We start from the raw sequence: 15,988 nt of genomic DNA, 5'->3' as shown, positions 1-15,988 counted from the left end.
TTAACTACAGAATACTAATAAAATTGTACAAAAACTAGCAGAATAATTAACGCATTTACATTTTCATAATACTGCTCTCCTCTCAAGTTTGATCGTCCCATTTCGATCAAACATGGGATCACCTGAGTCATGATAGGGCGCTAGCCCCACGATGTTTACAATTTTCATCTTCGTTGTCAAATGTTGCTGGATACGGTACACCACGTCGTTGATTCTGGCGACCACATTGAATGGACCTTCCCAATCCTTCTGGAGCTTTGGTGACTTGCCCTTCGTCCTCCGTGGATTGTATAACCAGACTTTATCCCCAGGATTAAAACCGGTAGAATTTGCCTTTATGTCATAACGTGATTTCATTCTGTTACTTTCTAGATGAAGTTTATCCCGTGCTTGTTCGTGAACAATTTGTAAACGCTCTTGTAAATGGTCGACGTACTCCTCAAGGGTTTCAGACTTATGGGGTCTTCCAGTAATAATGTCCAAAGGTAAACAACCGTAGACAACTTTTGCCGGGCTTTTTCCAGTTGACTTGTGAATAGAAGAACGATATGCCAATAGGAATGGTTGTATACAGGTATCCCAGTCGGTTTGCTTAGAGTTTACTACCATCCTTAAATAGGTTTCAAATGTGCGCTTAAATCTTTCAACCATTCCATCAGACTGAGGGTGTAGTGGGGTTGTACGGGTCTTATTGATTCCCAGCAACTGGCATACTTGTTGGAATATTTGTGACTCAAAGTTCCTTCCTTGGTCTGAATGTATCTCTCTGGGTACACCAAATCGACAAATCCAGTTGTGGAACAGCACTTCAGCTACTGTCGTTGCTTCTTGGTTTGGAATCGGATAAACCTCGGGCCACTTACTAAAGTAATCCATAGCAACAAGAGCATATCGGTTTCCGGAGCTACTAGTAGGAAAGAGTCCTGCTACGTCTATGGCAATTTGTTCAAAAGGTGCACCAACAAGATACTGCATCATCTTTCCTCTTGTCCGGGTTTTTGGACCCTTGCTTGACGAACACTGCTCACACTGTCGGCACCAGCGTTCAACATCTTGATGACTGTTCAGCCAGTAAAACCGTTCTCTCACTTTTGCCAAGGTCTTACTAACTCCAAAATGTCCTCCGGAATACGTTTTCGAGGAAGGACTGTCAGATATGTCTTTTCTTTTCCATCTACGCTCTCCCAGACTCTTTTTAATAATTCATCTTTTATAACCAATGAATTCCATTGAGACCAATAAGCTTTAAGTTCTGGAGATTTGTCAGAAATGTCTTTCCATTCTGGTTTTGAAATTTCTCGAGATTTCAGTTCGTAAATAAGACCAAATACTGGGTCATCACACTGATCTTGGATTAAACTAGCTACATCCCACTCTTTAGAACTGTGAAGGCCAATACGATTACAAATAAATATCTCTGGATGCTGTTTTGATTCCTTTTTAAAACAATGTTGACATGTTTCAATACAGGGTCTTCTCGATAAAGCATCGGCATTTTGGTGATATGCGCCTTTCCTATGTTCTATTGTAAAGTCATACTCTTGTAATCGTTGAAGCCACCTTGCTATTTGTCCTTCGGGGTTTTTAAACTGAAACAGCCATTTCAACGAAGCATGGTCGGTTCTAAGGATAAATCGTTGACCATACAAATATTTATGGAAATGTTCAATAGCTTTTACTGCTGACAATAGCTCTCGTCTAGTGACACAATAGTTTCTTTCTGGTTTTGATAACGTTTTACTGAAATAAGCTATCACTTGCTCGCCATCTTCATATTTTTGTGATAGAACGGCCCCAATTCCAACATTACTCGCATCGGTATCCAAAATAAAAGTTTGTCCAGGAATCGGATATGTTAAAATTGGAGATGTGCATAGTGCTCTTTTTAACCGTTGAAATGCTTCTTCACAGTCTGTTGACCAACTAAATACCACTTTGTCCTTCGTGAGCTTATGTAGAGGCTTTGCAAGATTAGCGAAATTTCTTACAAATCTTCTGTAATAGGTACAAAGGCCCAGAAAGCTTCTTAGCTGGTGTTTGTCAGTGGGTCGTGGCCATTTTTCGATCGCCTCTACTTTATCTGGATCAGTCTTGACACCTTTTTCTGATATTACATGGCCAAGGTATCGAACTTCTTTTTGAAATAAGCAACATTTTTTAGGACTTAGATTCAGGTTGGCCTCTCGCAGTTTAACAAATACCTTTCAAATGTTTTCCCCAGTATGATAAAGTCATCCAGATAAACTAAACATGATTCCCAAGTCATTCCACGTAAAACTGTGTCCATAAGTCTCTCAAAGGTAGCTGGAGCATTGCAGAGTCCAAAGGGCATTACTGTAAACTGCCAAAGTCCTGTTCTAGTCGAGAATGCGGTCTTTTCCTTATCTTCTGGGTGCATCTTTACCTGCCAGTATCCACTCTTTAGATCGAGTGTTGAGAACCATCGTGAACCTGATAGCGTGTCCAGGGTGTCGTCAATTCTTGGTAGGGGATAACTGTCTTTCTTGGTAATATCATTCAGTCGCCGATAGTCTACACAAAATCTAGTGGATCCATCCTTTTTCTTCACTAGCACAACTGGAGATGTCCAAGGACTCTGAGAAGGTTCTATCACTCCTTGTGTCCTCATTTCTTGAAGCATTGAGGAAACTTCTCCTTGTTTAGCTATCGGAATTCTTCGAGGTGCTTGTTTAATCGGAACATTGTCTCCAGTGTTAATTCGATGCTGCACCAAATCAGTTCTTCCCAGGCCTTTATCGTGCAAGGAAAACACATCTTGATTTTCTTCAAGAAGACGTCGCAATTTATTACACTGGTCCATGGTTAAATTGGCAGAAGATTCTTCAAATGGGTTTTGTAAACATACAGGAAAAGGTCTGTTTGAATAACGACTTCTATCAGCATTTTTCATGACTGCCACTACTTCAGAGCATACGCCAATGTTCTCTCCTTGTTTCAGGTGTTGATCATATCCTTTTAAATTTACCATTCGAACCAAAACAGTAGATTTCTTCTGCGTAGATAAAATCTTGGCTGGAAAAATTCCTTTACCATATAGTTTGCAGTTTTCCATGGGCTCAATCAAAACAGTTTCTCCCTCTTTTCCTCCAGTTGTAGCATTAATCACCACCTCTGAATTTGCTGGTATGGTAATATCCTTGAATAACTTAACGACTCTGGTATTTACTTTATCTTCATATAGGTGGTGCATAAAAATCTCTTCATTTCTCGTCGTCAATATCCGGTTATATACATCCATTTTAAACTGCTGAGCATTCATAACATCTAATCCTAATATGACATCATCCATGATTTCTACCACTAGTACTGGCTGTTGGAATGTTGTTAAACCAATTGTAACTGTAGCTTCATGTAATCCAAGAATCGGGATCCTTTTTCCATTTGCAGACTCCAGATTTAAATTGGGTGGTGCTGAGAGCCTACAGTGTGCTACGATGTTCGGCTTCACGATAGTATGACTTGATCCTGTATCCACTACCATCTCACATTCACGGCCGCATATTTTTCCCGGTACTACCAAGCTCTCTCCAGGATGTGGCAGCCGGTTTAGTCTTATACGTGGGGCTTGGTAGCACCCAGTCAGCTTGCGCCCCATAAAGCTGACTAGTTGAAGTTTTCCTGGTTCCTTGGATCTCTTAAAGGCTTGGGGCATTGACGTTTAAGGTGCCCCTCCTCTTTGCAATTCCAGCATTGCAATGGTCTTTTAGGTTTCCTCGCTAATAATGATTCAATCTGCTTTAGGCGGTCTTCGAGATCACTTTCCGAAGTTCTGATTTGTCTTATTCGTATCTGCCTTCTAGTTGCTTGAAAAGCTGCCTCATACTCTAGTCCATGGGCCAAAGTTTCTGAAATACTTTTATGATACGCCATCCTTAGAGCGTGATTAGTATCTGGATCTCGAACTCCGTTAATAAAACAATTTATAGAAATTTGTTCTCGGAACTCTGTTGGTGCTGAAGGGTAAGCCAGATTTACTAATCGAGCAACATCGGCCTCAAACTGTTGGAGTCCTTCCTCGGGTTGTTGTCTTCTAGATTTCAATTGAGCCTGGTACACTTGTTGTAGATGGGCTTCACCGTATCTCATCTCTAAGGTCGACGCACCAGTACGTCGAAATTGAGCTGATCCTCAGATGGCACCATTCTTAATATTTCTGTAGCTTCTCCTCTAAGGCTTAGCTTAAGATTGATTGCCTTTTCTTCGTTATCCCAGCGATTTCCCCTAGCAGCGGCCTCAAATTGATTCAAATAGGTACTCCAAGCTTCTTTGCCGTCGAATTTTGGTGGCTTCACTTTCATCATTGTTTGCATTCCAGGATCGGGATGAAGAGGAGTCCGTTTTACTTTTATCTCTAGTTCTTGGATCTTTTTTTGTACTTGCCCCAATTCTTCTTCTACTGTTGCTTCAAAGTTAGTCATTAATTGTTTCTGATTCTTCTCCAGATCTTCTTTAAGTTGTAAAACTCGTTCCTCTTGTTTTCTGTCTCGTTCCTCCTGCTCCTTTTTAAGATTATTTTTTAAATTAAGTAAGTCATCTTTCATGGTCCTTATCAGGTCTTCATTTTCCTTCTTCAGGTCAGATTTAATTGTCTTTAGTAAATCTTCCTGTTTCTTCTCTCGCTCTTCTTGTTTGCGGTCTCGTTCTTCTTGTTCTTCCTTCTGTTTACGGTCTCGTTCTTCTTGTTCTACTTTTTGCTCGTCAAACTTCCTTAATAGCAGCTCCATCAATTTCTCGGTCTCCATCTTGGCCTGACTTCTTGTTAAAGGCATCCACTAAAATGAGCTTCCAAATATCCTTTACTTCTGACACCAATTGTAACGAAATTCGGGATCACACTTTTATTGTCAACGTCAAAAACACTAACCTAACTCGCCTTGACTGTCGTTTAAGTGTTTCCATGGTAAAAACTGACTAAACAATTAAAACTGAATGATTTGTCACGAAGCGCGTCCTTTTTAAAACCCGATGGAACAGTTTCGAAATATTTAGAATTATCTTCATTGTTTTTGCCCAAAGAGACCAATAATTTTATGAGAATACTGACAGTCAAAGCAAGCAGTATACAAATTCTAGAAAATTAGAACTACAGGGATTTACAATAATATAACCTAAATAACCTAAATTGGGGCCAAAATGGGGCTCTCATACAAGATGAACTACCTAAAAACTAAACACTATAGATGAAAATAATAAACCAAACGTAAGTAGAACCCTAAAGAAACCCTACGAATCAACTTTAACTACAGAATACTAATAAAATTGTACAAAAACTAGCAGAATAATTAACGTATTTACATTTTCATAATATTATTATAAAATCTACCCACCCTTGGTACTGATCGTAAGACATCTCTGCTCGGTACCGGTCGATAAGGCGGCGCTCTGTATCGACCGTCTGCGATCCTGTAGACTCTCCAGCATTTTCGCTTTCATTTTGGCATTGAGCAAAACCCGTTCGGTCGACGGGCCCGTTAAACGTTCGATTAACGGTAACGTTAACGGCTCCTCGTTATATTCCAGCGGTACCTTGTAGTGGTTCAGGGTGGCGAGGAAATCGCGCGTTTCTTGCGCTAAACGCGTGAACCCGTGCGCGATTTCGTCGAAGTAAATCAACTCGTCTTGGCACTGGTGTAAACGTAACTTAAGGTTCGCCGGACAGTCTTCGATCTCGGTGTTCAGTTTCGCCCACTCGGATATAACCAAACCTGAGGAGTGAAATTTTATTATCTTGAAACTTATTATAGATATTTGAATGAGACAATAAGCATTTGATTGGTCTACAGTAGTTGTTTTGGCCCAAAAGCGATTAGCCGACAAGTTTTTCAATTATGAATGTTCCTGTGGGGCTAGGATTATCGGGCCCTGGAGCACACTGAACCTCAAAAACTACTAAAGATAATCAAATGAAACAAAAAGCTCGTGGCACTCTACAATTCCCGTAATATAGACCTTACAAACAAACTTACCAGTGACTAGTCTTTGCAGGGCCGACTTAGAGTTCAAATGGACTAACAAGACTTTTTCGTAACAGTCTATGGGTTTTTCGATGCCCTCCGTGTAAACTATGCCAGGGGCGGGTTTGACTATGTAGCAACTGAGCAGACCCAACATACGCGCGGCCATACATCTCACTTCCACGGCGTTCGCTTCCCTAGTGGCTAAAGGAGTCGTTTCCGTACCTTAAGAGACAGACACACAATAAGTAAAAGGACCATCAGCAGCGGGTACTTCCTTACCTCCAATGTAGTACTTGGGATGTCCGAGTCCATGGTCGAAGTTTCCTAAGATGGTGCCGTTCTTCCGGTGCGTTTTCGCGTGGATGAAATAATTGGGATCGAACGGCACTTTGGTCGGTTGCATGGTCAAAAACAGCCAGACGGTTATGAAGGGGCAGGCGGCGTGCAGGAGCTCGACTAGCCCGGAGTTTTTCACTAAATTGTTCCAGACGTTTTCCGCCACTTCTCTCACCTTAAAAAATAACGAACGTTTAACTATAACAAAACGCGAAAGAACTGCTGCAGATATTTGAATGAAACAGGAAGCATTTGATGGGTCTACGGTTGTTCTACAATTATTGTCCTTTTGGCCCAAAAGCAATTCGTCCAGAAGTTTTTGTGACACAGAATTGATTAGTGCAAGTCTACCCGACTTAAGAGTCAAGTTACTGTAAATAATTATCATACAAAGCAAAATTGGTAGTAATTGTACACGCTATAACTAGGGAACGGTTTATCGACCAAGAAATTTTATTAAATGAATTTCGTAGGTTTTTTTGAGACGAACAACTTTTTCATTAACAATGTTGCAATAAATAAATTTCTTCACTTTTTTGGGTACTTTGGCGCCATCTACTTTTTGTAATTTTCATCGCAGCAAGTGGACTCACTAACGTCTGGCGACAGAACATACATCAGCCAGTCAGAAGCCTTGAATTCACTTTGAGCTTCCATGGTGTGTTATTGGTTAAAATTGAGTTTTCTTCTTGACCGTTTTGACATTTCGCGAGTAAAGAGGTTAGGTTTCTTCATAGTATTTTTATTTTGATTATTGAGAGAAGATAGAAAGCAACTTTTGATTGATCATTGTCTTCAAAAATATATCGCAAATTTAAGTCGGAAAGTGTGATCGTTTATTGATATCTAATTTAATTCTTCTGTGGTAAATTATTTATGTTTTTACGTGATGGAAATTAATACAAATCTATCATGTCATATTTGCCAAAAACACTTCTCTTCTGCATGGAATTTTAGAAGACATTTAAAGGCCCAACATAGTTATAATGAGAGTAGTAAGTATTTGAAAGAAAAGTATGAGCCTATGTATAAAATTTTATTCTAGTACCGACTGAAGTAAGTTTACAAGTTGTTCCATTGAATGATAAAGAAACTAATACTCACAACAATATCCAATGTCATTTATGTGCAAAAAAATTTGCCACAGGTTTTAGCCTCAGAAGGCACTTAAAAAGTCAACATGTAAACATTGAAGAAGATAAACCCACCAAAAAGCAAAGCATTAAAGTTAGTCATGAAAGTCAAGGTTAGTAACCCTAATACAGACCAGCATGGATCATGGAAGTTGAAAGTGCTTCCATAAAACTGGTAAATGTGTTTCTTTACCAGTCTAAATGTGACAAGGTATATTAATTATCTGATAAAAAATTAATTTTCAGGAAATGAAGAAAAAAAAAATTGTTCAAACAAAAATGAGGGGCATAAAGTATTATTAGGAATTGTCAAAACTTCAGTGAAACATGTGGAATTCATTCCAAAACCAGATCAAATTGTTGAAGTTTTATTACAGAGCAATAACCAAGGTCGTGAAAGTGGAAACAAAAGTCAAGGTTTGAATTTTTTTAATCAAATAAAAGCTCTTTTGGTAAATTATTTTTTTATATGTTATTTATTAAGACTTAAGTATAATGTTTTATACTTAAGATAATGTTTTTTTTTAGAATATGGCTGCTTACAGGATAAAACATCATCAGCTACACAAAAACATATGAAAAAACATCAGAAAAAACAAAGAAATAATGGAAAAAAAAGTTAAATCAATTAAGATGCTTGGAAGAAATGTGCCATTTTAACTGTACTAGATTAAAAAGCCTTCGTTATCATTTAGAGTTGAAACATAATATTTTGCAAGAAGTGGAAGTACTACAGTTTGAAAGCATTGAAGGTTTGTATATATATTCTGATATATATATATATTCCTTAAATTATTTTTTATAGAATTTAAAAAATGGAAAAATCAGGAGGAAAGCAAATGTGTGGCAGTATGGGTAAAAGCATGTGGTATTAAAAAAAATAGACAAGGTGCACCTATTTATTACTATTGTAATCGAACTGGTAAAAGGAAAGTTTTGGCAGCAGCAAAAAGGAAACGTGCCCTAAAAGGGCAAGGCTCATGCAAAATTAATGCTTCCTGTACTTCAGCCCTGATAATTAAGCATATTTCTCAAGGTGTAAAAGTAACCTATTTTAAAAATCATTATGGGCATGAAAAAAAAATGGCCTATATTTCATTATCCATAAATGATAAAAATAAGATAGCACAACAATTGATACAAGGTAATTAAAATATTATCTAAAACTTAATTAAACCTAAGTGATGTTTATGTTTATTTATTTTTAGACATTCCTTACACACAAATATTAAATAATATTCGGGAAAGTGTGGATGAAACTTTTGAAAGGATTCACTTGACCACTAAGAATGACTTACATGATACATCCATAAAGGATGCCAATGATGCCATAAGCATTGCCATGTGGGTTGATGAAATGCAAAAATCAGAAAAAAATCCTGTAATTTTATATAAGAAGCAAGGAGAATTGGACTCAGGATTGTCTTTAAAAAAAGAGGATTTTTTGTTGGGAATCATGACAAGATGCCAAGGTCAGATGCTACAAAAATTTGGGTCTGGAGGCATTATTTGTATGGATGCAACGCATGGAACTAATCCTTATGATTTTAATTTAATTACTGTTTTGGTGGTCGATGATTATGGTGAAGGCTTTCCTGTTGGATTTTTGTTTGCTAATAGGGAGGATTATGTAGTATTAAAATATTTTATTTTGGCTTTAAAAAGTAGCATAGGAAATATAAGAGCAACTACATTTATGAGTGACGATGCCGAGCAATATTTTGCTGCATGGAGTTCTGTAATGGATGTTTCTGATACCAAAAAGCTTTTATGCATATGGCATATCGACAGAGCTTGGCGTTCCAAAATATCATTAATTAAAGATAAATCAAAACAAATTGAGGTATAATATATGGTCCATGTTTTCTCGTTGCCAAAAATAATTTAACGGGATAATTTTTAGTCTCATTCTGATTGTTATTTCAAGGTTTATAAGATGTTGTGTTTCCTTCGGCAAGAACCAAATGCAAATAATTTTAAAGCATCATTAGGAAGCTTTATTGAAATGTTACAAATGGATCAAGATCTAAAAGTTTTTGGTGAATACTTCCTGGTCAATTATGCAAGAAGATCCTCAACATGGGCTATGTGTTTCCAAGCTGGCTTAGAAATAGATATATGTATTTCAGCACAAAGTGCTGAAATACATATATCTAAAAGGTAAAAATGTATTAGTATTAATTTTCGTGAAGTAGTCCATCTCTCAGTGGAACGAATAGTTAGGAAACAAAGGTTGCGGTCTGATCCACTTTATTTAAAGAACTGTTGAATTTTAATTACATAAAGTTGTACTCAACAGTTATTAGTATTAACTGATAAGTGTCTTGTTAAACACAATTTCTTTTAGGGACAACTTGCAGGAGATTGGACAAAACTGTGCATGTACTATTAAAGTATATCAGAGACAAGCAATTCGGTAGGATTATAAAGCTGGAAAAAGGAAAAATAACACACAAAATCAGCAAAATTAACAAAAGTCATATTGCAGCAGTAAAAGCAGATAATATACATATAATAAGTGTTGAAGATGGTTGGAAAATTCAATCTGGAAATAATTTCTATCTTGTGAAATTGAATGAATTAGGTGATCATCAGTGCAATTTAAAATGTTCTTCATGTATGTCATGTGTTCATTCTTACACCTGTAACTGTATGGATTACGTAATACACAACATGTGCAAACATATACATAAATTGTGCATGAGCTAAACTTGTAATAATAGCCCAATGAAGATAACTCATCATGATAATACAACAAACAATAATGATGAACTGCAAAGCCACCTTCTTAGTTTAAAACAATGTAATAGTTCTGAAACCATCAAGAAAATAAGGGAAGATATCAGTTTTATGTCTACTTTTGACTGGCCATCAGTTGATGATGCTGCGTTAAGAAAAATTAGTGGCCTCCTAACATCAGTTAAGCATAATATGATAAATAGTCAAGAATCATCAGCTCTAATAACAGAATCTAGTAAACACAAAGTTTGTCCTGCTAACAAGAAAATCACTACACAACCTCGGTGGGTTTTAGTTATAAAAAATACAGAATTACTTATCACTTATATTTAACATTTTATAGGTTCTTTTCTACAAAACTAAAGAAAAAGCCGATGGCTCCCAAACTGGCAAAGCCTTCACAAGAAGAAATTACAGAAATATGCTCAAGATTCAAAGAGTTGCAAGAGAATAAATGATTTACTACACACACACACTTTATGTAACTTTTTGATTAAATTAAATCTGACAAAATTGCACTTTTTTTCAATGGATTTTTTTTTGTTCATTTTTAAAAAGTATTACAAATACAGAGCGCGATTTATAAACTTTTCAGCTCCCGTTGCCGCTCCCGTAGTCACTTAAAATATTCAGAACTGTACTTAGGTACCCAATTTACAAAACTTCATTAAAACTAGAGATCACATCTGGATCATAATGCTTTTATTAATGTAATCATTTTTTAAATAAAAATGTAAAGGTAAACAAAATATTCTTTTTAAGATAATTACTTCCCTAGCCTTCTGCTCTAGCAAAAATTATCACAGCACCTCATCTGACATCTCTAAAGAATTTAAATTCCAAACAAACTATACATACACCTACCCTAATTATTACTATTAATCTTGTGCATTATTAGATCTGGTAAAAAAGGTTACATTTTATTATAATGTAACTTAATTCCTATTAAATTTTCATTCAAACTATTCTAATTCAATGAAAAAGGCAAAAAGCCACAACCGAAATGTTCGAAACGGACCTGAAACACGAGATTTATCATATTAATAGGAACAGGGGTCTTTAAATTTGCCGCTAAATTTACGACCAATAGACATACGTCAAGCCTCTGTGTGCGATACAGCTACGTGATTGGTCATCGACTGTTCTGTCGCCAGACGTTAGTAGTGGACTCAATGAGAACAGTTGTAGAAAATGATGTCACCGACCATTCTCGTACGCGTCGAGGTCACAAATTTCAAGTTAACCTTTTTCTTTGTTCTTTTAACGATTTCCGCAAAAAAAAAAGAGTGTGTAGGTAATTCTTCGTCACAAATTTACTAGATTTACCTTACTATACTATAACCACACTTACTTCCACAACGGGTTCGACGAGGACCCGCTGAAAGACGTGACGCATGGCGTCCTGCAACAGTTGAGCCTCCCACGTCGCCGTCGCGCCGGCGTCGGCGGTTAAGGTGCGCAACGTTGCCAGAGTCGCTTTGCGCACCGACGACGTCGAGTGGGACAAAAAGGGCCACAGGCGGGGCACCGCGTCGTTCGGAGGCCGCGCCGGCAACAGCGCTCGCGCCTCCGGCAAATTCAAAATGGCCGCCAGCAGGCCCATGAAACTGTTACAGGCCGCGGCCAGCTCGTCCTGTTCCGACAGTAAGTCCCACAGTTTATTTACTACCTGGAAAATGTGTCGCTCTGTTTTATTTAACGATTCCTTCATAAAACGTTTATTGGTAGATTGATTACCTGCGGCAGCGAGTTGAGCACTAAAGCGGTCAATTTCGGCGCTACGGGGATAAGTGAGGAGGCGGCCACCGCGCTGACGTCATCGTTCATATCCGACAGGCCTGCGGATAGAAATGAGAGTGTAACCATTGTTGCCAAATTCTAAAAATACTCAAAAACACGCAAAAAAATACTGTGTTCAATTAAAACTACCCATAACAGAGGCACTTCGAATCTAACTATACCAAAGCCTTCATTAGATCACCTACATTACGAAAACACCGGGTTATAACGGGATCCGAGCAGAACTAACCGAATGAGAGCACTTTGAAAATTCGGAAAAAGTCATTTTTCGACCTCGTTTTTGAGGCCCAAAATGGGCTCCAAAAATGCGATATCTCAGCTTCTATAAGAGCTACGACCTTGCGGATGGTCTCGTTGGATTCAGAATGACGAAACTAAGACAAAACCGTTGGAATTTTCCAGATAACTCCCATAGAAGCCGAGTTATCGACCTCCAAAGTTTGGGTTTTTTCATTTTTCGGGTATACCCCCCCGTATCGATTTTTTCACCAAAAATTGATTTTTGTCGAAATCGAACTAACTATACCAACGCCTTCTTTGGACCACCTACATTACGAAAACACCGGGTTATAACAGGATTCGAGCAGAACTAACTGAATGAGAGCACTTTGAAAATTCTGAAAAAGTCATTTTTCGACCTCGTTTTTGAGGCCAAAAATGGGCTCCAAAAATGCGATATCTCAGCTACTAGAAGAGCTACGACCTTGCGGATGGTCTCGTTGGATTCAGAATGACGAAACTAAGACAAAACCGTTGGAATTTTCTAGATATTCCCCATAGAAGCCCAGATATCGACCACCAAAGTTTGGGATTTTTCATTTTTCGGGTATACCCCCCCGTATCGATTTTTTCACCAAAAATTGATTTTTGTCGAAATCGAACTAACTATACCAACGCCTTCTTTGGATCACCTACATTACGAAAACACCGGGTTATAACGGGATCCGAGCAGAACTAACTGAATGAGAGCACTTTGAAAATTGGGAAAAAGTCATTTTTCGACCTCGTTTTTGAGGCCAAAAATGGGCTCCAAAAATGCGATATCTCAGCTTCTATAAGAGCTACGACCTTGCGGATGGTCTCGTTGGATTCAGAATGACGAAACTAAGACAAAACCGTTGGAATTTTCCAGATATTCCCCATAGAAGCCGAGATATCGACCACCAAAGTTTGGGATTTTTCATTTTTCGGGTATACCCCCCCGTATCGATTTTTTCACCAAAAATTGATTTTTGTCGAAATCGAACTAACTATACCAACGCCTTCTTTGGACCACCTACATTACGAAAACACCGGGTTATAACAGGATTCGAGCAGAACTAACTGAATGAGAGCACTTTGAAAATTCTGAAAAAGTCATTTTTCGACCTCGTTTTTGAGGCCAAAAATGGGCTCCAAAAATGCGATATCTCAGCTTCTATAAGAGCTACGACCTTGCGGATGGTCTCGTTGGATTCAGAATGACGAAACTAAGACAAAACCGTTGGAATTTTCTAGATATTCCCCATAGAAGCCGAGATATCGACCTCCAAAGTTTGGGTTTTTTCATTTTTCGGGTATACCCCCCCGTATCGATTTTTTCACCAAAAATTGATTTTTGTCGAAATCGAACTAACTATACCAACGCCTTCTTTGGATCACCTACATTACGAAAACACCGGGTTATAACAGGATTCGAGCAGAACTAACTGAATGAGAGCACTTTGAAAATTCTGAAAAAGTCATTTTTCGACCTCGTTTTTGAGGCCAAAAATGGGCTCCAAAAATGCGATATCTCAGCTACTAGAAGAGCTACGACCTTGCGGATGGTCTCGTTGGATTCAGAATGACGAAACTAAGACAAAACCGTTGGAATTTTCCAGATATTCCCCATAGAAGCCGAGATATCGACCACCAAAGTTTGGGATTTTTCATTTTTCGGGTATACCCCCCCGTATCGATTTTTTCACCAAAAATTGATTTTTGTCGAAATCGAACTAACTATACCAACGCCTTCTTTGGATCACCTACATTACGAAAACACCGGGTTATAACAGGATTCGAGCAGAACTAACCGAATGAGAGCACTTTGAAAATTCTGAAAAAGTCATTTTTCGACCTCGTTTTTGAGGCCAAAAATGGGCTCCAAAAATGCGATATCTCAGCTTCTATAAGAGCTACGACCTTGCGGATGGTCTCGTTGGATTCAGAATGACGAAACTAAGACAAAACCGTTGGAATTTTCCAGATATTCCCCATAGAAGCCGAGATATCGACCACCAAAGTTTGGGATTTTTCATTTTTCGCGGGTATACCCCCCCGTATCGATTTTTTCACCAAAAATTGATTTTTGTCGAAATCGAACTAACTATACCAACGCCTTCTTTAGATCACCTACATTACGAAAACACCGGGTTATAACAGGATTCGAGCAGAACTAACCGAATGAGAGCACTTTGAAAATTCTGAAAAAGTCATTTTTCGACCTCGTTTTTGAGGCCAAAAATGGGCTCCAAAAATGCGATATCTCAGCTTCTATAAGAGCTACGACCTTGCGGATGGTCTCGTTGGATTCAGAATGACGAAACTAAGACAAAACCGTTGGAATTTTCCAGACATTCCCCATAGAAGCCGAGATATCGACCTCCAAAGTTTGGGTTTTTTCATTTTTCGGGTATACCCCCCCGTATCGATTTTTTCACCAAAAATTGATTTTTGTCGAAATCGAACTAACTATACCAACGCCTTCTTTGGATCACCTACATTACGAAAACACCGGGTTATAACAGGATTCGAGCAGAACTAACTGAATGAGAGCACTTTGAAAATTCTGAAAAAGTCATTTTTCGACCTCGTTTTTGAGGCCAAAAATGGGCTCCAAAAATGCGATATCTCAGCTTCTATAAGAGCTACGACCTTGCGGATGGTCTCGTTGGATTCAGAATGACGAAACTAAGACAAAACCGTTGGAATTTTCCAGATATTCCCCATAGAAGCCGAGATATCGACCACCAAAGTTTGGGATTTTTCATTTTTCGGGTATATTTTTGTCGAAATCGAATTAACTATACCAACGCCTTCTTTGGATCACCTACATTACGAAAACACCGGGTTATAACAGGATTCGAGCAGAACTAACTGAATGAGAGCACTTTGAAAATTCTGAAAAAGTCATTTTTCGACCTCGTTTTTGAGGCCAAAAATGGGCTCCAAAAATGCGATATCTCAGCTTCTATAAGAGCTACGACCTTGCGGATGGTCTCGTTGGATTCAGAATGACGAAACTAAGACAAAACCGTTGGAATTTTCCAGACATTCCCCATAGAAGCCGAGATATCGACCTCCAAAGTTTGGGTTTTTTCATTTTTCGGGTATACCCCCCCCGTATCGATTTTTTCACCAAAAATTGATTTTTGTCGAAATCGAACTAACTATACCAACGCCTTCTTTGGATCACCTACATTACGAAAACACCGGGTTATAACAGGATTCGAGCAGAACTAACTGAATGAGAGCACTTTGAAAATTCTGAAAAAGTCATTTTTCGACCTCGTTTTTGAGGCCAAAAATGGGCTCCAAAAATGCGATATCTCAGCTTCTATAAGAGCTACGACCTTGCGGATGGTCTCGTTGGATTCAGAATGACGAAACTAAGACAAAACCGTTGGAATTTTCCAGATATTCCCCATAGAAGCCGAGATATCGACCACCAAAGTTTGGGATTTTTCATTTTTCGCGGGTATACCCCCCCGTATCGATTTTTTCACCAAAAATTGATTTTTGTCGAAATCGAACTAACTATACCAACGCCTTCTTTGGATCACCTACATTACGAAAACACCGGGTTATAACAGGATTCGAGCAGAACTAACTGAATGAGAGCACTTTGAAAATTCTGAAAAAGTCATTTTTCGACCTCGTTTTTTGAGGCCAAAAATGCGATATCTCAGCTTCTATAAGAGCTACGACCTTGCGGATGGTCTCGTTGGATTCAGAATGACGAAACTAAGACAAAACCGTTGG

The 15,988-nt window shown here is 38.3% G+C and overlaps 1 protein-coding gene and 2 long non-coding RNA genes across 13 annotated transcripts in view; 2 read left to right on the top strand and 1 right to left on the bottom strand.

The window, feature by feature from the left end:
• The window catches only part of LOC126746762 (TATA-binding protein-associated factor 172), a 138,169-nt gene that overhangs the window by 83,363 nt on the left and 38,818 nt on the right, over window positions 1–15,988 (bottom strand). For 6 of the 10 annotated variants that reach the window (XM_050455102.1, XM_050455106.1, XM_050455109.1 and 3 more), the window contains exons 9-13: window positions 11,924–12,024; window positions 11,538–11,855; window positions 6,258–6,489; window positions 5,988–6,200; window positions 5,349–5,726 (exon numbers count right to left, since the gene is read on the bottom strand). In XM_050455102.1, the coding sequence (XP_050311059.1) occupies window positions 5,349–5,726; window positions 5,988–6,200; window positions 6,258–6,489; window positions 11,538–11,855; window positions 11,924–12,024 (1,242 nt within the window). The remainder of the gene's footprint in view (window positions 1–5,348; window positions 5,727–5,987; window positions 6,201–6,257; window positions 6,490–11,537; window positions 11,856–11,923; window positions 12,025–15,988) is intronic. The other 4 variants (XM_050455101.1, XM_050455105.1, XM_050455107.1 and 1 more) reach the window with 3 other exon arrangements.
• On the top strand, window positions 7,065–8,613 carry LOC126746801 (uncharacterized). 2 transcript variants are annotated; one of them, XR_007663981.1, is made up of 4 exons: window positions 7,065–7,560; window positions 7,694–7,864; window positions 7,976–8,199; window positions 8,253–8,613. It is a non-coding gene; the product is annotated as an uncharacterized LOC126746801 (long non-coding RNA). The 2 variants fall into 2 exon arrangements; XR_007663979.1 differs by having other exon boundaries at window positions 7,065–7,622.
• On the top strand, window positions 9,576–10,702 carry LOC126746802 (uncharacterized). Its single transcript, XR_007663982.1, has 3 exons — window positions 9,576–9,607; window positions 9,795–10,470; window positions 10,530–10,702. It is a non-coding gene; the product is annotated as an uncharacterized LOC126746802 (long non-coding RNA).

Source organism: Anthonomus grandis, chromosome 18 (assembly GCF_022605725.1).
Source record: "Anthonomus grandis grandis chromosome 18, icAntGran1.3, whole genome shotgun sequence".
In the NCBI taxonomy this organism is placed as follows: domain Eukaryota; kingdom Metazoa; phylum Arthropoda; class Insecta; order Coleoptera; family Curculionidae; genus Anthonomus; species Anthonomus grandis.
This window is presented reverse-complemented; position numbering and strand designations above follow the sequence as displayed.